The sequence below is a fragment of the Ciona intestinalis genome, unplaced genomic scaffold (assembly GCF_000224145.3).
Source record: "Ciona intestinalis unplaced genomic scaffold, KH HT000137.2, whole genome shotgun sequence".
Taxonomy (NCBI): Eukaryota; Metazoa; Chordata; class Ascidiacea; order Phlebobranchia; family Cionidae; genus Ciona; species Ciona intestinalis.
The window spans coordinates 61,513-85,732 of NW_004190459.2; the positions used below are offsets into that span (position 1 = coordinate 61,513).

Genomic DNA, 24,220 nt, shown 5'->3' on the forward strand with positions numbered 1-24,220 from the left:
CACACCCCAATGTACTTCGCTTAATTCGATAGAGTGTGTTTTTCTAATTCCAACGACACCTTACTGTTTTAATCGGTTCTGTATAACCAAAGATATTCCAGCTCAAACACCGTAAAATTCAAAAAACTGATTTGAAAGTTGCGTGGCGAAAAAAATTGAGAAGTGTACTACCCACGTGACAAACACGTCACAAAATTGTTGAAGCGTGGCCGCTCTCATTCAGAAAGGCGAGAGGCAGTGTTTTCAGCGAAAAACGAGAGAACAAAAAAAACGCAAAAAAGCACAAAAAAAACGCAGGTTTCGCTTTTAAGAATGAATCAGTCACGTGCCTGGTATGTTCCTACGTCACAATCACGGAGCTCGTAGTAAAAAAAAGATAGCGCTAGAGATCACTGTTTGAGGACGATTATCTCCGCCTATACTGGACCAATTTTAATAAGCAAAGTATTTTTGGAATCAATAAAACGGTCGCTTTATGAATTTACCATAAAAAATAAAAGTGACGTGGGGTGTGTTTAGGCCCTTTAAGTAATTTTAATTCTATACTAATATTATATTATACCTGTGTCATGAATAAATTTCTCTATTTTTGATTGCATTCCCCAGTATTTGAACTCCACCTAAAATAAAAGGGTAAAAAATTGAACTGTTATGTTTATTTATAAATATTTAATATTATATATATATATATATATATATATACTAATTTTTTTGTTAAAAAAAGAAAAAAATAGTTTTGCTTCTTTGGTTTGGATTATGTACCAAAAATTTTGATTTATTTATTAAACAAACTGAGATTGAAACTTTACAAAATATTGTCAATTAAGTTAAGCGTTTTTACATAGGCGCTAAGTCCCTACTTAGTTACAACATGTTTAAGCACCTATATTATAATTACCACCAAAGTTACCTAAGTCATAAAAGTGTTTACGGAACATAATATATTGAAGCTCTGCAAATACATTACAAGTTTTAATACAACTATGAAAATGGTCTGTTGCAAAAAATGATAATGCAATTTGGTAAAATGTGAGCCAACACAAAATTTTGTACTGTGGGGTAAGATAAGACACTTTTAGCCCATAATATCTAAACACCCTGATTGTGTTTAAAACAATTAACAACGGTCTATGAGAATCATAAGAATACGGTTTTATAATTCCTTGAATGTTCTTTGTTTACTACCAAATAGGACCAAAAAGTAAAATAAAAGTTGTCCCATCTTCCCCCTCCACCTTACATTTAATTTTTTTGATTTACAGTTTAAAACAAATTTACTTTTAATTTCTTTTTAGAAAAAGTAGTAAACTTTTCACGGTAGTATAAACAGTTTTTTTTACTCTATTCTTTTTGAATCTACCTTCACCTACCTTGCATTGCTTATATGCACACATGAAATTTCCTCGTTTTTCAGGCGGGCACTTTTTAGCATTCGTTATCCAATCATCAGACAAGGGACCTCTTCCTGTTGCTTTGGAAACATAGTGACGAGGGTCTTCCTCTTTCTTGTAATCACTGGATTGTTCATTCACTATGTCTATTTCATCTGAAAACAATTACAAATATTAAAATATATTTCTTGCAAAACTTTTTTTGTAGAATATAAAATACAACCATTATTTATAGAAACATAAGTGTGACTTTTTTAAAACACTTTTTTGGCAAAATATAAAATATGCACCATCATTTATAATTATCAACTATAGTTTTTTAAAAAAGGATAAGAACCTAGGTTTACATTTAAAACAGTGTTCAATTTGCTGTTAGGTGCCTATCTATGCAAAAAGCAGAGCTAGAATATACAGCACATTAATCAATGGTTCTTCTCTTCACATTAATCAATGAGGTTCCCCATGCTTTAAAACTATGTATTAGTGAAACTGTAACAATATCCTTCTAGATTTTGTAAAAATTGAAAAAAAAAGGTTCCGCCTATGTAATAAAACCTGGTAATTAAGTAAGTTAAGTAATATAATATAACCCACCCACACTTCTACTTCTTAAACCACTATTTGGAAGATCAAACACATTTTCCTGCTCTCCTGTATCATCAAAATAACGAGTTTCAATATCGATTGAGAATTTCTCAATGAACGGGCAAGTGTAACGTGTCCTTGTGTATGGATAAGCATTCCAAGCTTCTTCTTCTACTATCAATGCATCCTTAGGTAATATAGCAACAAGCCAGCCTGAGAATGTAAAACAATGATTAGGACTTATTCATGTATGAATGAAATATGAACGAATGTAACTTATTATCCTTGGAGGCGAGTAATTAGAGTCGATTTTACACGAGTGTTCTATTTCAAACTGTCTTTTGCGTCATGGCTGTTTAAGAGTTACCATGTATGTAACTTTGTAAGTAAAGGCCGTTAAGTGTCTTGCCAAAGGACACACACAGCCGCATGCAATGGTAGCAAGAAGTAACAACAGCAATCCTTGTACTCATTACCTCTCAGCTCTGGGCTAAAGCCAGACGCGCTAGCCGCTAACCACTCTGCCATGGCGCCATAATTACTCCACAGTTAAAATGTGTGGTTGATGTATATATAAACAAATGCAGCTACATTATGTCCCTTCTGGCAGGGTTAGCCAAATATACAATGCCCTAACCACACATTCAATTAATTGCCCCATTAGTACTCATATGCGCCACATGTAAACCACAGCGAATGCAATTAAATCTATTTATAGCATTGTGTTTAAATTAAGGCACAGAGAGATCCACCGCACACAAATACAGGAAATTGGAATGATTCAAGCAAATTTATTAAAACTGAGCAATTGGATCATGACCGGAAAACCCTGGTATTTAACAAATGTCAAACCGATTACCTGGAATCGTTGCAATATTTCAAAAATAAAATAGCCCAATTTGTTCCACTGTTATTGCTACTAGGGATCACATGCTTTAAAAAATCATATTGGGAAAAATTTGTAGGTTTAAAAAATCTATTTATTTTTTTTTATATATACATTAGGGTAGAGGAGTATGGGACATCTATTCATTCTATTTTCTGATACCACTTGGTAGTACACATTCCAAGAATTATAAAACTGTATCCTCAAGACTCCCATAGACCGTTGTTAATTGTTTAAAACACGATCAGGATATTTGGATATTATGTACTAAAGGCGTCCCGTCTTCAGCCACCCTACTATATGCATATTATTTTCAATTTTTGTGAAAGAAGAATAAAATTAACAGATCATAATAAAAATGTCGACGTCAATCAATATTCAGTTTCATAAAACCATCATTTTATTAATACCTGGTTACCTGGTATGTGTTTGCTTATGTGATAGATCTTCTGTGTATATTGACCGTCCCCACCAGGGCCATCACTGTAAGGTTTATTTTGAATAATTTCAACCCCGCTTTCAGTGCCTTGACTTTCTTCTCGACTTTTTTTCTAAAATAACAAACATATATAATATATAATATATGAAAGTATACAGTAGGCTAGGCCCACTCACCTAAACATATGGTTATATAGCTTAAAGGTTATAAAAGATGTTTTAAAAATCAAAAAAATTTTAGATTTTTTTTTATTTTTCGCATATTTAACCTGAATATTTACTAACAAAATGGGAAATAAAGCTTTTCATATATTATACAACTAATTTATTTATATATATATAATATATATATATATATATTATAATTTTTTAACCAATACCATAGGCCAATCTATCTATTGCAAAAAAAATACTTTATTTTTTGTGAAAAAATATTGCATAAAAAAGTACTTTATTTTTTGTGCAAAAATAAAGTACTTTTTTATGTGAAAAGTAGGTATATATATAATCTATATATCTTACTTGTATCATATAAAGTTGAGCAATCCTATACTCCTGTACACTGAGTGGCATCGGAATCTTATATTCCTTAATCAACATGATTATATTTTTAGTTCCAATGCCAATACACAAAGTTATCAAGAAAATTTCATTTCATACTATATTTGTCTAGGTTTGGTGGCACAAGAATTTTGTTGTACTACTGCTGAACAATTGCAAAATCCGACAGAATCTGCTGCAATTAAGGAAAAAATCATAAAATGAAGGAAATCTACTTAATACACATCATTAATTATTCTGTGTAGACATATTTTGATTTTAAATGACATTTCAGGAGCTGTTTTGATCCATTTACAGCCAATCTATTCTTATTACATTAATTTCTCGAGGGAATGACATGCCTTAATGTGTGACATAAATGTTAAGCTTTTAATAGCTGCCATTTAGTGAAGACTTCCAAGAAATACAGCGGTTTAAATCAAGCGCGAAATTTATAATTACCAGAAACGAACTTAAATTATCGGAAATAATTCAATGCGTAACACTTTACATTCTAAAATGACTGCGTACACACAGAAGTGGTAATACATATTGAACATATTGTATTTGTATATGATTCAAACATATGAATAAACTAAACCAAATACCCTACACATAACAAGCAGGAAACAACTGGCAGACATGATTAACATCTCCACACAACGTCACTAAACACTATGAGTAAATATGTCAGTGTTGTGTTGTCTACTTATCTCGTTTCCCTTTTCTCTTTGTAAAGACTTTCAAAACATTAGCTCAACGTCGCCCTTGCGCGGCGCGAAATCTTAATAACCACCAACGCTAGGATGGTTTTATCACCCCCACACATAAAAAGTGATACTATACTAGTTGAGATATATCGTTTATGCATCTCTGATAGAACACTGCGACATAAAAGCGTTGCTTAAACACACCGTAAGCTGAACTAAATGAAACATATAACCTGGAAAATAGATGTGAGACACTACAAGACAAAACTTAAAAACAACGTCGTACATTACCGTAATATAACATGAAACAAACTCGTTATAACATGAAACAAATTCTTTAGTAGTATATTTGTAACCAAATATATTGTTTGTACCATTAAAGCAAATCGTGTGAGTAAAATTTATTTTTAGCGACCATGTCTGTAATATTCTTACACATACAACTTTTACAATCAAGAAGTTCAAGTTCGTGGCAAACTAGTTTGCGCTGTAACTACGACGCCGCCCGACGTCTCTGTAGAGCTGCCAACCTCGGTTCTTAACACACAGCTGATTTTCCTCAGCCATGCCTTGCGAACATCACTACCAATTACGCAATATATCAGCATCAGAAAGACACCTTGGAGTCCATTCAAAACGACGTTCAAATACATAAACGCAACAGAAGCTTCATAAGAATCAATGCCTGAAAAAACACAACGGGTTACTTTCTACCATAAATGAGTTAATTAAAAACTCTTTGCAACACTTTGTCATAAGGAATGCAAACTTTCCACAAAATTGTTTGAAACTTCCATTCAAGATTGCCTTCGATTTGACAAGCTGTATATTTTATATGCTACCAGCAGAAAGTGTGGATATAAATGAACAAGCTTGGAAATTTGAGATGGGGATGTGATTTTTTTAAAAAAACTTGCATATCCAATTTCCAATTAAACATATATACTGTTGGGAAACATGGATAGGCTACTGTTAGCACATAATATACCATGATTTCTAAGCCTGTTATTAAAGATTGGCATCGCTTTTTAGAGTCATGAGGATACGGTTCTATAATAAATATTCTTCGTTTACTACTAAATTGGGCGACAACCGAAAACGAAAACATGAGCCATCTTACTCGTAGCTACTATTTACCTGTTAAAAAGCCTAGAATCCACGGCAGCCCAAGAACGGGGAATAAAAAGATGAATCCTTTTAATGCCGCTTTAACATGGGTCATATCTATCCTGGTAAGCTTTGCTGGATCTGTCGGGTTTACCTTACCTGGCATCGGGAGAAACTTTAAAGATTCCTTGCTTTTCTCGTGGATGAAAAGTAGAACCTATTAAATAGTGGAGAAAATCGTCAGACGATATTTTAAAGTTCACACATAATGTAAATAATCCGTTAGTGGCTCATATATATATAAGGTATATACATAGAATAAGTTGGGGTACGATGCTTTATGTTTTCATTCTCATTTATTGTCCTTATTTATAGAATTATATAACTGCCACCTCACGACTCTAAAAATTGTTATTGATTGTTAAAAACACGGTTTAAAAATATTTAATTTATGTGCTAACGTTATATCGATCTTACCCGACAGTACTGTACATGCGATATAGAAACCGCAACATATGTTCAAATTTACTGGCATTACCTTGACTGCAACGGCAAAATTAACTACGCAGATAAGAGCAAGTGGTATGACAGCTGCTCCCAGCAACACCCCTCCTTTATTTGTCAACCAACATCGATCGAACTCGTTTGCATCAAATCCTCGAATCTAGGACGGAGTTCATATGCCGTAATTTACGTGTATATTATATTTATATATAGTAGGGTGGAGGAAGACGGGACACTTTTAGCACATAATATCCAAACATCCTGTTCTTGTTTCAAACAAATAACAACGGTATTTGGGCGTCGTGAGGATACGGTTTTATAATTCTTGTTCTTTGTTTACTACCAAATGCGACAGGAAAGTATAAAAAGATGTTCTACGCTACACTCCCTACTTTTTTCTATATATGTGTAAGTGGGAATAAGACGGTCCATGTTTTCATTCAATCATCGTTATATTTGGTAGTAAAATAATACTTTCATAATAAGATAACTATATCCTGCTGCTAACTTACTTGAGCTTCCGTTTTCTTCACGTAGTTTCCGGTCGACATCCCGATTGCAAAAGTAACCATGGCAACCATAAAAGGGGCTCCCCATCCAAGAAAAACACGAAATATGTAAAGTTTCTTTCTGCTTACAGAATCGAAGTAAAGAGCTTTATGAGATGTCATCATCGCTAATGTGAAAGCTTCCAGAAACATCCAAGCACCTGTACCGAGCATTCAGTTAAAAACCTGCCATTGTTCAGTTCAGACTTCACGGATTCGAGGATCGCTTATGTTGTCTAAATTGTCAGCCATGCATAAAACGCCGAAAAATATTACACGCAAAGTTATATAGGCGGTAACTTTAAGCGTACTCAAGGTGTGTGAAACAGACAGCCGTGTTATAAAGGCGGTCGTTGCCCTGTCACTCTGGGATGAACAGATTACATCTATTATAGCTATACACTTACCAGAGGACAGCAAGAAAAAGTGCAAGGCAAACGTCAAAGCTGTGCACGAAACGGTGTGAAGATATGCGAGTTCGTGAATGATGTTTAAGAGATGAAGAAGCAGCAAGGAAGCTGTGAGGTTTATTTGCACAACGGTACGTTCAGAGCGGAGCTGTTTCCGAACTTGAACCAACACAACCAGTGTAAAGATAAGGCAGACGACGGATAATGATTCCGTAACGTATGATATCACCTGTACATGGTAAGGCGTTGAGTTGATCGACAGATCAGTCAAGAACTAAATCGAGATAAACATAAACATACATACTGATTGTATTGTAAAGTAAGATGGTTACAGTTAGCTCATAATATCCCATATTTCATAATCGCGTTTTCAACAAATAATAACCCTCTTTTAGAGTCTTGATGTTACTGTTATATATTTTTTTGGTTTACTGCCAAATATGGGACAATACAAGATAATAAAGAGATTGACCATCTTACCCTAACCTACTAGGCCTATACTATTTTTCCAACATAACATTTCACGAACCTTAACCGCTAGAGGTGGTTGAAATGTTGTGACTGAAAGCAGAACTGCAAATATTGTTGTGTGGTTGCAAAAACACGTGACATCTTCGTCATCTGACGTCATCAGCCTACATCCGGTCGAGGAAAACTGCTGCCGGATGACGTCATAGTATTCGCAGCTATACGTTATAGAGGAGACTCTCCGTTTTCCAATTTCATGGCCAGATGTAAATCCTTTCGTTTTCATGAGGTACGTCAGCGAAGACCTCAGTTTTTTCCTTGTAGCTTTATCATACACAGACGCGGATAACTGGCTACCGGTGTGATCGACAAACTTTTGGGTTTGGAACAATTCGGTGCCTTTTTCTTCATATTTCGGTTCAAGTTTTTCAAGAATCACATTTGGCAATCTAAATTGTGTTGCTACCAATATAGAAGTCGAGTTCTTTCCAAGTTGACCGTTTTCGACCACAATGTTTGGAATAGCTACCTTGGAGAAACCAAGCAGACAATCTTCGTGGGAAGTAGAGTTTCTAAAACAACTTTTTGAGGAAGAGTTTGAAACAGTTACCCCAATTTCTACTTCCCCATATATAGCAGAGGCAGATTCATTTGTAATGGAAAACGCAAATTCAGCAGCAGCGCTTTCTAACTCTTCCAAGCTTTTAGTGATGTTCTGAACACTGACGAAATCTTCAGACTGAAATTCCTTCGCCATTTGCTGCAAGATGATGTAAATCTTCACTGACGTAGTATTCAGCTTTTCTTTATCGGGGCTGGGAGTTTCGTCTTTAAACAAATACATAATATTCGTCTACATTATAGATTTTCTGGCAATGATTTGTTTTGTGATCAAGACTATAACGTTTTGTCTGCCAAATTTCTGTATGTGTCTTTGGACAAGACAAAATAAAACCTAATCATGCCCAGCTGTATATCACAGGCGAAACGTTCGTCCTGTTCAGCCGCATGAAAGATGAAATCTTAATACAAACAATTGCCAGAAGATCTCCACCTGGCGAGGCGACAACCGCAGATAAAAATGTTTAATTATCTTAAAAATAATCCAAACTATCAGCCTACAGAATAAAGGATATTTTGTAAACGGCTTCTAGACTTTGATATTATTACCCACAAAGGTACATACGTGGTAACTTGTTTGGGCGTCATAATAAATAAGTACCATAATTCATCGAAAAATAAACGACGCAGATAAAAGCGATGTAAACTACGCTTACCTTTTGATGTAGTGGTATAGGTGTATGTTGTAGGTGATGATGTCAAGATATCTACCATACCACTGGTTGGTGTTGTAAAGGCAGCCGTTGTTGTCTTTCCAAGTGTTGTATCTGTAAATGCAGCGTATATTTGAATGAATAAATGCTTTATTCTCGCAAGGAGGGGCACCGGCGGTCGCTAAAAAAACGGTTGTTCTGTTTCACACCTCACCACTTGCACGCTTACGAGTACCTATATACTAATACATATATAAATATGTAAAGAGTAGCAGTGTCGAACTTTGCACTTATAACTCATGGGCGAGAGACGGGAGCGCTAGCCACGGCACCGAACAAGTTCGGAGTAGCCTATTTCTATATCTGTTTCAGTGATATCAAAATTATTCTTCAGTACTAGGGCTTTTATCGCACAAAGAAAAGCACCATTTCTAAGTCCCTTTATACTATAGGTTATCAAGTGTGTTTCAAATGTTTCTCAAAATAAGGTAGAACAACAAACCTGTTGGAACAGTCGTTGCATTACGTTGTGATCTGCAGATGGGTGGGTTTATATTCGCAGCCACACCAGAACAACCTGCAGACATTAAAACAAGCTGCGATTTACACTTGCAAAAAAACACATAAAAAAACGCGTTTTGAGATAAAACAAATCAAAAACGTTATTGTTTAGTAAGATAAACGGATTTAATTAATAAGGCATTTTAAAACCGATTGCAAAACTAAAATATGATAAATATTTATAAAATATTTGCCATTACACCACTAAAGGGTTATTTAGTTCCATTCAAGTTTTACACCTAAATGTTACAAAACTTACATTTCTGCGACCCACGAAAATGTAAACTGTAGTTGTCCGTAACGGGCACTGATGTCCCATCTGCAACATTAGTACATCAGTTATGTATTCGTATATAACATATAGGCTACTTCGTGTTACATTAGACACTGTTAGGTAAGATGAGATACCGTTGGCACATAATTTTTTTTTATAAATCATAAGTTTATAGAATTAAATCATAATGTTAGTTTGTATCTAATTTTAATTTTACTATACTTTACAAGATGGACTAACTCTGTGGTTGAAGTTTGACAACGAAATATCCTTGCGAATGATCGAACCAAGCCGTAATACAGTTCGTTGTGTAGAAACATGTGCTTGGTGATACTAGAGATACAAAGCAAAACATTCGGCATGAAACAGCATTCGTTCGATCAAAACGAGGTTTTCAAAAAAGATAATTAAGGTGTCAAATTATTACTTTTTGTACTGTACAAACCATGTCCGTAATATTGCCATTTCGACACGATTGGTGCTTATAAGACAGTAATCATGTGATAATGCACATCGCAAATAGTACAAGTAGGCATGCTGTTACAAGAAAAAAAATAAAACTCCATAGTTAACAAGACAAACGATGCGGTCCTATGCAAAAACTAATTATGTTTCTTATCTTACATTTGGTATATGCATTTTAGTCTCAACCATTTCTTAGTTTTAATAATTATACGAAGTGATAAATTTTGCATGCGGACCATAAGTAGGGGCTGCTTACTTGTTGGGAGATGGATCTTATCGGAATCCCCTAAGAAAATTACATTGTTAAATCTCGTTTGTGTTTATGGCTTGCTATACACTCATGTGTGCTAGTATAAACAAACAACACTATTTTGGTACATTTGAGATTTTTACAAACAACATTCTTTAGTCAAAATATGCAAGATATAGTAGGGTGGGGGAAGATGGGACACCTTTTCGTTCCATTTTCCCGTCCCATTTGGTAGTAAACAAAAAACATTCATAAAAATAAACATTATGCAGTATGCGTTGTAATTTGTATTTTTCATATAGTTAGGTTTATTGATTCTGCAAATCCACATAACTTACATATCCCAATGGTAGTACATGTCAGGAGTGTATCATTGTATTCTCCCAAGCCTGTAAAGCAGAATTTAACAAAAAGAAACAAAGTAATTTGAACATATATACCACAGTCATTTAGTAAGTTCGGCTAATTAAGGAACGTTAATGTGTATAAGAGTGGGGAAACATGGGCTCTTTTCAATCCATTTTCTCGTCCCATTTCGTATTAAACTAAAAACATTCTAAGAATTATAAAACCGTATTCTTACGGCCTCCTATAGACCATTTTAAAATGTTTAAAACACAAAAAATCGTAACGAAAAACCCGGTCGAAACTAATGCTTTAGGAAAATCCCGATTAAATATTTTATAAGCCCTAGTTTCTGACAAAAACTTTAACATATAAACATCCATACGCCAGGCACGTACGCGTTAACTTTGTTAAATATATCCTGTAATAAGTGAGTGCTTGACCTATATAGGCTATGAATGTGAACAACAAACTTACAGCAATCCAGATCTTTACTTGTATCTGTACCCCAGCATCGCAACACGGTGCAAGCTGCAATGAATAACATTGTGGTTAATAACAATACAGTCAAACTAGCTTAATCGGGTCAGTTTGGCTTGGTTCAATTAACGGGGTTGGCTGATTTTAATGTACTTGTATGAGTAAACAAATAACAAACTAATACCTTGACAACTAACACGTAGAACGACAATTATTAAAAATACAAATCTCATCCTCGCAGGTTTGTATCTTTACCACCGACTCATGCCTGTTTAAAATGTACCTAGAACGTATTTAAGATATCTCATTTTAACCTTTCGAAAAACCCGTGTTAAATCTATTCTGGTTTTACTATTTGAGTTTTTATTTACAGAATAAATTCACTTAAAATACTCATGAAATTTAATCACAAGTATAAAGGTAATTGTTTAAAATACGATAACAAATATGGGAGTTTAGGTGCTAACGGTATCCCATTTTTCCCCACAGTACTATAAACTGCTCCAACTGGTAAACAAATTATTTTTATTCCATTTAAGTTCTACGCTAGCAGCCACCGCATAATCGCTGGAGCAATTTATTGCGACTGCGCTTCCTCGCATACATATACTTAAAGCTAGGAAATGACACAGCTATTGTTGCTTATCCCAATAATGAGATCGTTCATACAATATTCATGGTACAGCCGCGTAATTATGATAATGAAATCGTCGTATTTGGTGTTAGTGGTCGTATTATTCTACAGCCGTGTTCTTTAAATTGTATTGTTAACTTGAGTTTAGTTTTATTGTTGTCATATTATTTCATGAAACCACAATTAATCGACATATATTAGGAACGGCCACCCTGTAGGTATAAATTGCGACTATAGTTTTCCAAAATACCTCAAATACACTTTTTTGAATGTTTGAGACCAGCATGGTCTTGTGCAAATAAAAAAGTTAGACTTGACAAAAACTGCTGGCAAATCATAAAACAAAATCTGCCAAACAACGACAAACAAATATAAAACACGCGCGAGTACTAATAATTATCTACAGTTTACACGACTTTAGACTGGTTCGGTCAATCCAACCGCAAAGCTGCATTGTACCTGCGCATGCATCAAGCCATTTTAAACGGATAGTAGCTTATAACCTAACGCAAATAAGAAAACTAAGACTGTACGAATAATGGTTATACGTTGTTAATCTCCGCGCGTGGCGGCAAAAATCGTTACCACAAGGTTGTTCGGTTTCATACACCTCGAGCCTGATTTCTAAAATAGATGAGAAGCGGATGGTTTAAAAAATGTACAGTGGTTGGTTTAAAATTCAAGCGACGAAAATATGCAGTTGGTGACTGGTGCGTCTCCGAATTCTAGCAGCAAAATATACAACATCGCAACCGTCGCATGCAGCGGAATCGGTTGCCTATGACGACGTTGGCCTATGCTTGCTTACGCGTGGTACATAGTAGATTGCGGGAAGATGGGACACCTTTCCATGAGCAGTAAAATAGTGACTCAAGTTTTGCAAATACGGGTTTATAAAATGGTTTATTGTATAGAATGCACACGTAATAATTAAAACATAAAATCTTAGATAAAATACTCCGACTCTTCCACGGCACGAGACTGGCCATTGCGATAAAGTTACGCTGGGTTCTAGAAAGTATTTTCATCCGTTTTCTTCAGTCAAGATCTGGTTTTTCACTCTTTGAGCTTTTCTTAGCTTTCGAAGAACCATTTCCTCAAAATCGTCACTTGTTCCGAAATTACTACTGCTAGACGGCGCCGCAGAGGTACTAGTGGAAGCTGACTGTGACGAAAAAACGTTTTTAATTTATTACATTCCAGCCATATGCAGTCCCACTGCCACAACAAATTTAAGTTGGATTAAATCAGTAACCCAGTAGTTTCTTCCAGGCATTACAATGACAAACACGGAATAGCTATGCCACGATAAGGTGAAACTAATTATAGGGACGTTTATATAAAACATTAACATTAATTTACATTGAACCGGACATAGGGTGATACGCTACTACTTTTGTCTATTATGAAAACCGTAACCTGCATAATAGTATGTTATGCTTAGTTTTATACAGCTAGGTAACAAAAAAAAACATAGATTAAAAAAGGTTCTTCGCGTATTCGGTTTAAAAATTGATTCAATTCGCGCGTTCTTTATCTATAAAAATCAAACAAAAATCCACCAGTGATTAAAGCACACCTGCCGATCGTTAAATTACACCGCATTTATCCTCATATGAAATAAATTGATGTCAAATGTATCTGGCTGAAAGTTTTCCGTAAAAGTCAGACATCTGTTTATTATCCCTGGTTTCCGCGTCTGCTGTACGTTCGACCGCATTAGATGCAGTAAATAAATAAGTGATGGTTAAACTTGGCACAAGTTCACTTAACGTCCATGTCTTTGCTTAACCACATTGGGCTCATGTCCAATCAAGATTAAAATAAATTTAAATCAACGACAATTCGTAACACAATACAGAATTTCAACTTCTTGTACGGTAAGTAAAAGAGTTACAACTTGAGAATCATGTTACTCAAAACAGTGGACACACCTAACGGTTTAACACATCTTGTACCTGGGAAGAATAAAACAGGGAAACATGCATTTTGCTTTACCCTGAATGCACTTTAATCTATACATAGCACACGTTAAAGCGTACGCGTGGCTGCCATAACATCTAATCAGGTCGTTAAAATCAAAATTCATAGAAATGATTTCTATGGACTTTAGTTAAAATAAGGCTATGCGCGCGTGACAAGGTACATGATGTACATTTAATCTGTCTTATAGCGCTACCCTAGGCTTGGGTTACAAAATCATAACTTATGATAACCTTTAGCGACTTGCAGAGTACGGATTATATCTAAAATATGGTATGGGTGTTTTCTTAATGCATCAAACAAATGTAAATGGAATATGACACGATCGAAAAGTACATCGCCAAATAACTAGTTTTCGGACTGTGAAAATGATCGTTAAATATCAAAACGCAGTTAAGATTCAACATTAGATAATGCTACTAGAAAAATATTGCTAACATTATTTTTCATAGCGCGATATCCAAGGTCGAAGATTTAATGTACCAGCTGTGGTATTTCCATTACTCAATATTCGGATTAAAAGTATTGTTTATTGACTGTGCGGTTTTGATTTATTATTATTTGGGTTACGGGTTAAGATTTCGGGTTAAGGGTCAAGTAGTATGCGGATTAAATGATATTGTAACCGAATTAATCCCTTTATTAATTACAATGTGTAATTCGCGATATATACCTCCATATACATATATTATAGTACAGTATTTCATTTAATATTTTTACCGAGATTTGTGTTTTGGCGAATTTAGTTCTGACTGTCGAGAATGCAACTGAAAAATGCATTGTTTCGACACAATGTCATTGGTTTCGCTTGACTGCGTATCGAGTTCAAGTTGTTGTTTTGATTTGAATGAAGACATTTGAATACGCACCTACTCCAATGTGCCGTAAAAATAGCGCGGAAGCCGAAATAGCGTGTGGATTATGACGTAAAATGATTGACAGGGGCGAATTAATTCATACAGCGAAAAGAGAATAAAAACCGCAACACAGAAAACATAAATATTTAAAGTAATTTTGGTTGTTTTAGTGCAATGGTACAAAACAGCTAACCTTTCGGGCCACAATATAATACAATTTGAATATATAAAGTAATTCGTAGTACACCTTTACATAAGAATGGAATTCTTGAAAATAATAACGAAGTAGACTATGTTGTGGCATCATTCTATTATGCTATGATAGAAACAATGCTATACAATAATAAAACTGCTGTGGCCACAAACACGGTACAAAACAAATAAGTTTCGGTTACTAGAATGACTTGAGAACAATAGATGCAACATATGTGTTTATGACCACCTAGGAACATTAGCCAGGCTTGTTTTTAAATAAAGCAGGCAATCTCACACACAAAGATCAACATAACTCATAATATCTGGTTTGTATTTCCCAATTTGTTACTGGGAGTGACCTGTACAAAGTTAACCCAAAAGTTACGTCATATTTTCAATGACATTCTGTACAATAACACTGTTTACAGTAATCCGCATCATTTTCAATAGGATTTCTTAATCTTACAATAATTAATACGTCATGTATAGGTTTTAGATCGTAATAGGTAATATAGTAGGGTGGGGTAAGATGGGCCACAGTTTTATTCTGTTTTCTCTTATATTTGGTGGTAAACCACGAAGAACATTCAAAGAATGATAAAATCGTATCCTGGCGACTCTCATAGATCGTTGTTAATTATTGAACAGACAATCAGGATTTGAATATTATGTGCTAAAAGTGTCCCGTTTTTCCCACCCTAGTATACCGAAAAAGCAAGACACATTTATACAGGTCAATTAAACAAGACATCGTCTTAACAAACATATCACGAGTTCAGCAATCGAAGTGAAAACACCTATAGTGTAAATCGCTCTAGCGGAAAGTACTGAAATTCAATTCTGGAATCCGACAGGACATGCGTCACTGTTACGTCATAAACAAGCCATTCATTGGAAACGAGACCGCGTCGAAATACAATGGCAGTGACCCGAGATTAGATTCAGACAGCGAGATATTTTAATCTAACTTAGGCTCGAAATATAAAGCTCCCTCGTAATTCGTGTTTCGTACACCTATTTAGGCGCAGCGGTTCGTAAAATTATTTTAACGGCGTCTGGTATTTCGTACACATATGATTACATTTCCAGGATTACTTTATACCATCTTATAGCATTTTCCCGAATGGCCAAATTAAGTCAAACACTTTAAAATCTAAGCTAAAAATGCCGTTGTAATTTTATTAAGTGGGTAGCAGTTCGAGTATCGTATAGTAGGGTGGGGAAGGTGAGACACCTTTTTATTCTATTTTTCGTCCCATTTAGTAGTAAACAAAGAATATCAAAAAATTATAAACCGTACCCTCGCAACTCCCATAGACCGTTGTTAATTGTTTAAAACACGATCAGGATACTTGGATATTATTTTTAAAAAGTGTCCCATCTACCCCCACCCTACCACATAAAACTAGTTAAAAATAAAAATATCAATAATGTGAAAAACTTTTTTCAAACACAAATAACTTAAAATACGGAAGCTTGGAATATTCCTATTTTCGCAAAGTGTAACAGCTTTTAAAACCAGAGACCTTGAAATGTAGACACAACTGAGACCTGCCCGATGAACAACAAAAAGACGGGCATGTCTCGACGATGACGTAGGTTGGGATAGCGCTGTACACCTGTTCGTGACGTCACCAGTGGTCATCCACTCTTACTGCATTCTGATTGGTCAATGAAGGATGACCGAGTGATGACGTACAAGTGACACAAACTAATCAAAACTAGTCTTTAATTTAAGATATAGAAAAAAAGTATATAATGGCTACTGAGAATGTTTTATAAACCTTGATATAAAAATAAGCGATGTCTCCAACGTAATTAAAGCTGTTAAACCAAGTTTTGAAATAAGAACAAAATCAAATACATTTTGCCACTGGAACCTCTACGTTGTTTAAGATATATTTTGAACCGAGATTCTTTAGTATTTATGTTAATCTGATAAAAGAAACGGTCGGTAGTTTAGATCGTCTATTAATCACACAAGTGCTGGCCACTATAGTTATTATACGTCAATCAGTGCCAGCAATTGAGCTGATAGGAAACGAAGAGACACGGTCGATTTAATTTCTCTTTCATCGTCCCTAGACAAGCCAATACCGCCTGTGTAAACTGAGATAGTAAAATACTTGGGTAAATGCAATTAAAATAAAAATCACTTATAAGCATGCGGCCAAGTTGTCTAGAATTTTTTATTTTTTCATTTTTATGTCCCTCAAAGCGATTTCACAGATAATATTTTTGCGCATGAGGCATGTGTATAGTAGAGTGGGGTAAGATGTTGATTGCCGATTTTAAAAACAAACGATATAAATGTTGAGTGATTAACGTAGATCGCACCCAAGCCATCAAAATAAAGGGTTTGTGGTTAGTGGATATTTAGGATCTCGAGAGTACTAGGAATGGTCGACTTTAAATTGACGTGAAAGACATTTTGATTGTATATAGTATTTTGATTGTATTAGGTAAGAACATCACAGTTTCATTATTTTTACGCCATTTAAAGTAAACAAACGGTATATTGAAAGGATTATTTAACCTTATCCTCACGTCCGTTGTTAGTGGTTAAAAACACGATTATAAAATGCCATGTTTATATGCTAACGGTACAACCGTCTTACCCCACTGCACCTACCATAAAAAATTGAAGTTTCCAAAAACAATTCCTAAACAATTACATACAGAACAACACTTATACAACCCTAACCACAAACAAAAACAATTGATTTTTACAGAAAAACTTCGTAACAACCAACTTTAAATACCCTTCATGACTAATTAGTTGACCGCAAAAAATCATTACGAAAAATCTAACCAAGATGTAGACAATAAGTTGTTTGTTATGATGCATCAAACACCTATACACCGTGTTAAGGTAACTAAATAGGTGATTCGTGTGTTATTGATACATCTATTTGTCGTTACCGAAAAGGTCATTGTAGATTAACTTTTACGATTATTACGTCACAGCAACCATACAGATTCTAATATCTATACCGCATATACTATTTCTATGACGGCAACGATTATTCTTTTCTACGTAGGTATATGGCGTCAAAATATGCACGATCGGAAAGAATGAAGTTTCTTTTAATAATTTAGACTCTTTAGAGAATGGAAAAACGAAGTATTGAGCTGCAAGTTTAGCATAAAACAGTGTGGAAAAATGGTACAAGTTATTTTAAGAATTTGTTAGTACGGTATTTGTAAATCTTTACCACGAAAACCGGCAGAACCAAAACTTTAATTTTACACTTTCAGATAAAGTCCTAATACCTGTTAATTAAGCAAGGTTAGATGACATAACCTGTTCAAGTCACTTAACCACAACGGACACCGAAAAAGTGCCCATGACGTTATGATAATAATCCAATTAAATTGTCGGGCAAAGACCACGTAAAATTGTCGGGTTTTACGCCTTAACAGAGCATGAATTAATTCATTGTATCTGGGAACTGAATGAATGATGTTAGCGAAAGCGTGGTTTTGCGGAAAACGAAATTTAATCGGCAAAAATAAACGTGAATAACGAGACGAATGACGTAATAACACGATTATCGAGAAATAACCCGAGATCGCGGTGACTTAGTCTGTTGATCAAACATAAAAGGACAGGACTTGGTCTCATAGTTCATGCTGCAACTACCTTAGAATGTTAAACTGAGTTATTTATAGTTCTGTTCGGACATACTCTATTACCGAGTACCATATAGGTCCGTAAATAAAAACGCGACAAATTAGCGTGAAAGTAACAGTAAACTATACCATGTACTGCAAACAAGGTAATAATGTCTAAATTCGCTGAAAAAGTCAGGTTAAAAAGATTCAAAAATTAGACATTAGGTAAATACATTGGGTGTGTATACTGTACATAAACATAACCGTTACGGAATTTTCAAAACCAACGAGACACCAGTAACGATAAACGATATACAATAGCGTTCATAGCGTAAATACTGACGTCAAAATGGTACCAGGAAATAAGACAAACCAATCCGAACATTTCGGCGAATATTTTCTTGGAAACTTTTGGTACATATTCTATTATTTTATGACAAAATATATATACTGTAACTGCTTCTAAAGGTATGTGTTGTTATATTACAAAAGTTCGCTTTGTAGCAAAGATACAAGCAAAACAGCACAGAGAGTTTATATAGCACTGTGTAGTAGGAAAATATTTCCGTATTTGCTTCAAAAAGCATTGACCGGTTAAAATAGGAAATTCTCGGATAAAAGCTTTAAGCTAAGTATCGCTGAATTAGGGTTTTCCTTTTATAGAATGAACTAATTGGTCATAAGGCCATTGAACCACGAGATTGGTATTGTTACATCACAGAAACTTTAATTGGGCAGTAACCATGCACCGGAAACATTGGTTGTGACGCAACAATGATTACATCGAGAACATTTTGGAAACGAAAGGTTGAAACATATGGTTATGTAGTTGTACAGTTTAACATGTGGTATAAAGCTACCAGTACAAGTATGAGTTATAAGGTAGAGTTGTGTGAAAATAGGTGCGTAACATTTAACAAATACTTGTTATTTACTCGTGTTTGGTTGTTATTTATTATAAACACGTTTTTAGTTAGTTTCGCAAGCGGTCATTGCTATTTTTGTGCAGTAGGCATATTGATTCTGTATAAGAAACATTGTATACGGAAGTAACATGTGTAATGGTTGTCTTACATCGAACTTATATGTTTGTCTCGTGAGTTCTCTTTCACACGGAAGTACAGTGTCGTGTCAGTCGTTTCAAAAACCAAAATTTTATGTCGAAGTAAAAAGCGCGATATGTTGCAGAATTCGTAATATAAAACAAATTCGTTTTATATCCCGTGTTTTCTATATATTTTAGACCGGTGCGAAGGCAATTTTAACAGAAAAAGCAAGATATTTAGGTTTAGTCCTTTTTAACATAACAACTCATAAAGTTGCTTCCACGTATGTAGACATTTACTTCAGATAGTTACAGCACAATTATGAATGTTAGTTAGTCTTGTGACTCGTGCACGGTTACAAGTTTCAATGCACCAGGAAATTGAATTTTCTATTTTAGGCTCAGCAGTGCGTAGAAACGATTTTCATAACGAAATATTTCAAAACTGAATTATTTAAGATCATTCGATTTAGTTCACTGTGCGAGTAAGAACTGTAAACGAAGAAAGGGTCAAATTGGAGCATGATGTAAGATCGTTTTGGCAACGTTATATACTTGTGATATCCTGACGTATGCCTATCGCCGGTTTTCACATGGCTAAGACCGATTATCGCAACTTTAAACAGGAAAATAGGATAATATCACTGACTGTGCAATTATCTAGTGTTGCCTTTCTGTTTGCTAAGCTGCTTGACCGGGCAGCTGCGTCATCAAAGGCAATTGTTACGTAAAACAGGATATTTTTCGTGGTCTTTTTTGAATAAACGTGTCTCTGTGGCAGCCACAGCATGAGATAGAGAAATGCCTAATAGCGCAGACTAAACGTAACTTTTCCTTTGAGATTTGTCCGTTTAATGACAATCCCCTCGAGTACGGAACAGTAAAAGCCACACCTGTTAGTAAGAACCACAATTTTGTTAGTCGTAGTTAACTCTACAGCGACGACAACCCCGACGTTTGTAGGTGTGTCGACTGTGTTTGCTGGTAAAAGTTTTTGTTATAGCAACTGTAGGCGGGAATTTGGACTCGAATAGAATATCATATGCTAGTTTTCCGTGACAGCCAGAACTGGAGGTCCTGTTTACAGCGTAGTGTGTTGTTCAGTTCAGACTTCTCTTTATGTTTCCTTTTTACAAAATGTTGACAGGAAAAGTATCGGAAGTTGTCATTCTTGTTATGTACTTGGTTGTTAGTAGGCTGGGCGTTCGTTGTGGTTTTATGGACCCAGTTGATTTGTTTGGTATTTGTTTGTTTTAAGATTGCCAAGAAAGAAAAAAAAGTCTAAAAATGTTTATGAAACTTACAGTTAGGGGAGCTATTAAAAGGCAAACGATAGTACGAGGCAAAATTGAGTAACACTAACCTTTACCGTGCTTATGGTGAGCTGCCTTTGTTTGTATTATAGGGTTTCGTGTTTTATTACATAGTTAAAAAAAAAACATCACATGGTTGTTTATCTTATCCTGGTATATTAAGTGATGCCGTGATGGAGTAAATTGATTTCTCTAACCAGGGTAGCTATGGGTTCATTCATAATAAACGCCGGAAGGAAAGGACGCCTTGAATCAACAATTATAACGTATAATCTTTATCGACCTTGAGCCAATAAAAGATTGACGTTTTGTTAAAATCAGTTGTTATTTTTTAGGCCGTGGAGCGTTTAGGCTATATATCATTTCTCCAATTTTTCTGGAAGGAAAATTAACTTGTCTACTCTAAAACTGAGGGTACAGGGCTGATTTCGGTCTTAGGAACTACTGGATTATGTACTTTTTGTTTCTATCTTGTTTGTTTAGCACGAAACCTTTATGGAAATTTATGAACATCGGGCGATTTAATTGACTATCTGTACAAGGTTATCGCCGATACAGACAGATTGTTATTGTTTTTAAATTCGGTTGAAAACCAAAGAGTTATACATCACTCTTACCGATGTAATTTACGAGAATAATAAGTCTGATTAAGCTAAACCCGTGTGAACCGCACAATATATCGAGGGTGAAGTTGCAGACTTAATAACTGTAGTTTCTACACAAGCAAGGTACAATTGCTTGCTTTGTTTTCCAACAATTGCAATTGTTCCGCATGAATTAACTAGACTACAGGCTTAGAGCGTTGTAGACTGTAAAGGACCAAGGTCGATTCCTGTTAAATATTAACAACTTAATGGGGCCTGTGTTAATGAGTTGCTATTAAATTGCACCAATGTGTACACTCTACCAACCTCTAGTATCAAATAACAGTGAAACACATTTTAGCTGAAATTTTAAGTTAATAGGAATTTCTTTCAAGACGTAACAGTACATTGATAATCTGGAATTTTAGACAATCAAGTTTCAAGACTGGCGCCCAGAATCAGTGCGGTTATCTCGAACAAAGCTATTATTACGTCACAATAGCCGAAAGTGAACTTGTTGTTCTCGATTTCAATTGTTGTACAAAGAAACGAGGGAAGAACGCTGACTGCTTTTAACCAACACTGCACCCTGCTGCATCATTGTGAGGTCGAATGTGGTTACAGTAGAAAGGGTGCTTATTTAAGTTGCATCTAGCTGTTCTAGCAGGTCTTGCAAATTGTGTATACTTTGAGCGGCACAAGTAAACACCATGGAAGCAATAAACAGTACTATGGCAGTGTGAAAGTGAAAGAGTTAGCAAATTTATGTTTGCAGTCTTGCTGGCTTAGCGAGATAAACAGCCACGTCTGCTAGCCTCAGCTGTTAGGCGCCACCATCAAAACAGCATAGAGTAAATATTTGTGATATTGCCCGGTTAAATAAATCGATTTTACTGATAACTTCCTTCATCGGTTTCATTTAATTAAGGATCGTTGTTTGCGGTTTGTAAGCAATGGAATTGTTGTTGATTTATGTTGTTCGACATCATTTTGAAAAATAATTTTTGCCTGTTACGTTCATTGCGCGGAATTGCATTGCAATGGGTAAACACTTGCCATTTACTCAGCCAAAGCCGGTCGACTTCGTGATTTGCAACTTGCAGCTTTTTGCAGATATTCGTGCTCGTGTAACAGCTCTGTAGACTGAAGTAAGCAAAGGTCAAGCGGGCACATTGGTTCAATGCGCTTGTGAAACAAGTGGCAGCGTGGCGTTTATACACTTGAATTAAGTGGCGGTGGCGGTGTACCTGTTCAATTTATCTACACGTGGTGAGCTTGACCCTCAGGTCAGTAATGACGAACATATCGCAGACTTGAAGTCTTCATATTATCCTAAAACGGGTTTAACATGTTGCCAACACGTAGCATTGCTCCGAAGGGTCATGAGTAGCTAGTAGGTAATCAGATACCGTGCAAAACATTTTCGCAAAGTCTTTGCTTTTCATAGAGCAGAAAAGGTAATGGTTTAAAGTTTTGAAAAGCCGTGCTTTCTGGAGTGGTTTGCGCTTTGAACCATTAGAGTCGATGTGGTCGCATACAAGTTTCCTTACGCCTAGGGCTTTAGACGACACGTGTCGACTAAGACTTTGGAATAACAAACGCAAATTCAGCTTTAAGCTATTGTACCACATATTTCAACGGTGCTGGTTGACAGTAATTGCGATGCTTGTATAAACTCCCGCTATAAGCATTTGCATGACAATGTGTCTGGAATCTTAAAACTGGGCGTCGTTCTCACGCTTGACCGGGTGTGGTGAGAAAGTCTTGACATCGGAGTAGGCTGGTTGTAACAGGGGGTTAGGGGTAACATGCACGGGTTGTGGGTAAAACACCTTATTTGGTGGGAAACCTAGGTAGAGGCTCGCACCTGGGTGAAGCTGTTGCCATCGGAAACCAGTGACGCGTCGCTGAGGCGAGGTGCGGACGGTATCGATGAAAGAATAGTGAATTCAGTGTTGTTTAAGTTGTATCAAGTTTCTGTTTGCCAACTTGAATTTAAATGCTGAAGGTTTGTATGTTCAATAATGTGGTTTTGATGAACTCGGCGCGTCTGGAAAGTTACGTGTTGAAAGTACGCATAAGCAATATTGTGCGTAAATTGTGAATGATATAACCTTGTAATTAGCGGAGTTGGTAAATACGTATACAGCAAACAAGGCTTTATCGACGAATGGGCCAAACCGGGTTCAAAGTAATCATTGAAATTAGATGACGAAGCGAAAGCCAAAGTCTGTTGAATGATTAATTATTTACGACCGTGGTAAGTCAGCTGACAGTAGAGCAACGAAGGGTGCACATTTTTAAAGTGTCTTTGAAGCTGCAGCGCATACCAGTTAAATTTATAGCAGTCACCAGTCGGTTCAATTTAAAGCAGATCGTCTCCTAAATAGAAAATGCTCAATCCGAAACGGAGATAGATTTGCGTTTATAAAGCAGCGATTTACGATGTGTAAACTCAGGTGCTTTTATAATCCAATCGCAGTGCTGCGGTAACGATTGTATACGTTCAAGATAAGACACTGGTAAGCCTGCAAGCACGCCATGGCGTCCGCTGTCTCGATAATAAAGCTGTTTTGGGCTAGCAGGATTTTAGAGCTGACTTGAGTTATTTCAACCGCGGTCGTGGCTGAAGCATTAGGTTTCAAGATACCCGGTTAAGGTCCCACCCTGATAGTGAAAGTGCTGAAATATCAAAGAGCCAGACAGTAACCTTAGCAGTGGGATTGGCATGGCTAGGGTATTAGGTTTCATAGGTTGA

The 24,220-nt window shown here is 35.7% G+C and overlaps 3 protein-coding genes across 6 annotated transcripts in view; all 3 read right to left on the bottom strand.

Moving 5' to 3' along the window:
* Positions 1-4,056, bottom strand: part of LOC494359 (membrane-associated phosphatidylinositol transfer protein 2) — a 25,471-nt gene extending 21,415 nt beyond the window's left edge. For all 3 annotated transcript variants that reach the window (XM_026838988.1, XM_026838987.1, XM_026838985.1), the window contains exons 1-5: positions 3,823-4,056; positions 3,281-3,413; positions 1,986-2,189; positions 1,371-1,546; positions 563-620 (exon numbers count right to left, since the gene is read on the bottom strand). In XM_026838988.1, coding sequence (XP_026694789.1) covers positions 563-620; positions 1,371-1,546; positions 1,986-2,189; positions 3,281-3,413; positions 3,823-3,900 — 649 coding nt within the window. In that variant the 5' untranslated portion in view covers positions 3,901-4,056. The remainder of the gene's footprint in view (positions 1-562; positions 621-1,370; positions 1,547-1,985; positions 2,190-3,280; positions 3,414-3,822) is intronic.
* Positions 4,057-4,936: 880 nt separating this feature from the next.
* LOC108950392 (adhesion G protein-coupled receptor L3-like) lies at positions 4,937-11,662 on the bottom strand. The gene is made up of 14 exons (XM_026838989.1): positions 11,421-11,662; positions 11,234-11,287; positions 10,750-10,800; positions 10,418-10,447; positions 9,937-10,029; positions 9,682-9,741; positions 9,364-9,438; positions 8,865-8,975; positions 7,649-8,415; positions 7,117-7,348; positions 6,674-6,870; positions 6,196-6,321; positions 5,688-5,874; positions 4,937-5,235 (listed from the first exon to the last, which is right to left on the bottom strand). The coding sequence occupies exons 1-14, from the start codon at positions 11,467-11,469 to the stop codon at positions 5,012-5,014; spliced, it is 2,256 nt and encodes a 751-aa protein (XP_026694790.1). The 5' UTR covers positions 11,470-11,662; the 3' UTR covers positions 4,937-5,011.
* Positions 11,663-12,745: 1,083 nt separating this feature from the next.
* LOC100183726 (dnaJ homolog subfamily C member 17) overlaps positions 12,746-24,220 on the bottom strand; it is a 33,860-nt gene continuing 22,385 nt past the window's right edge. For both annotated transcript variants that reach the window (XM_009863419.3, XM_026838990.1), the window contains one exon: positions 12,746-13,035. In XM_009863419.3, coding sequence (XP_009861721.1) covers positions 12,895-13,035 — 141 coding nt within the window. In that variant the 3' untranslated portion in view covers positions 12,746-12,894. The remainder of the gene's footprint in view (positions 13,036-24,220) is intronic.

Bases quoted from the DNA above. Each gene is read 5' to 3' on its own strand.
- LOC108950392 (XM_026838989.1), bottom strand. From the start codon at position 11,469: ATGAGATTTGTATTTTTAATAATTGTCGTTCTACGTGTTAGTTGTCAA. The intron at 9,439-9,681 runs GTAAGTTTTGTA...TAATGTCTGCAG, and splicing joins TTTTCGTGGGTCGCAGAAAT to GTTGTTCTGGTGTGGCTGCG. The intron at 8,976-9,363 runs GTTTGTTGTTCT...CTGCATTTACAG, and splicing joins TGCAACGACTGTTCCAACAG to ATACAACACTTGGAAAGACA.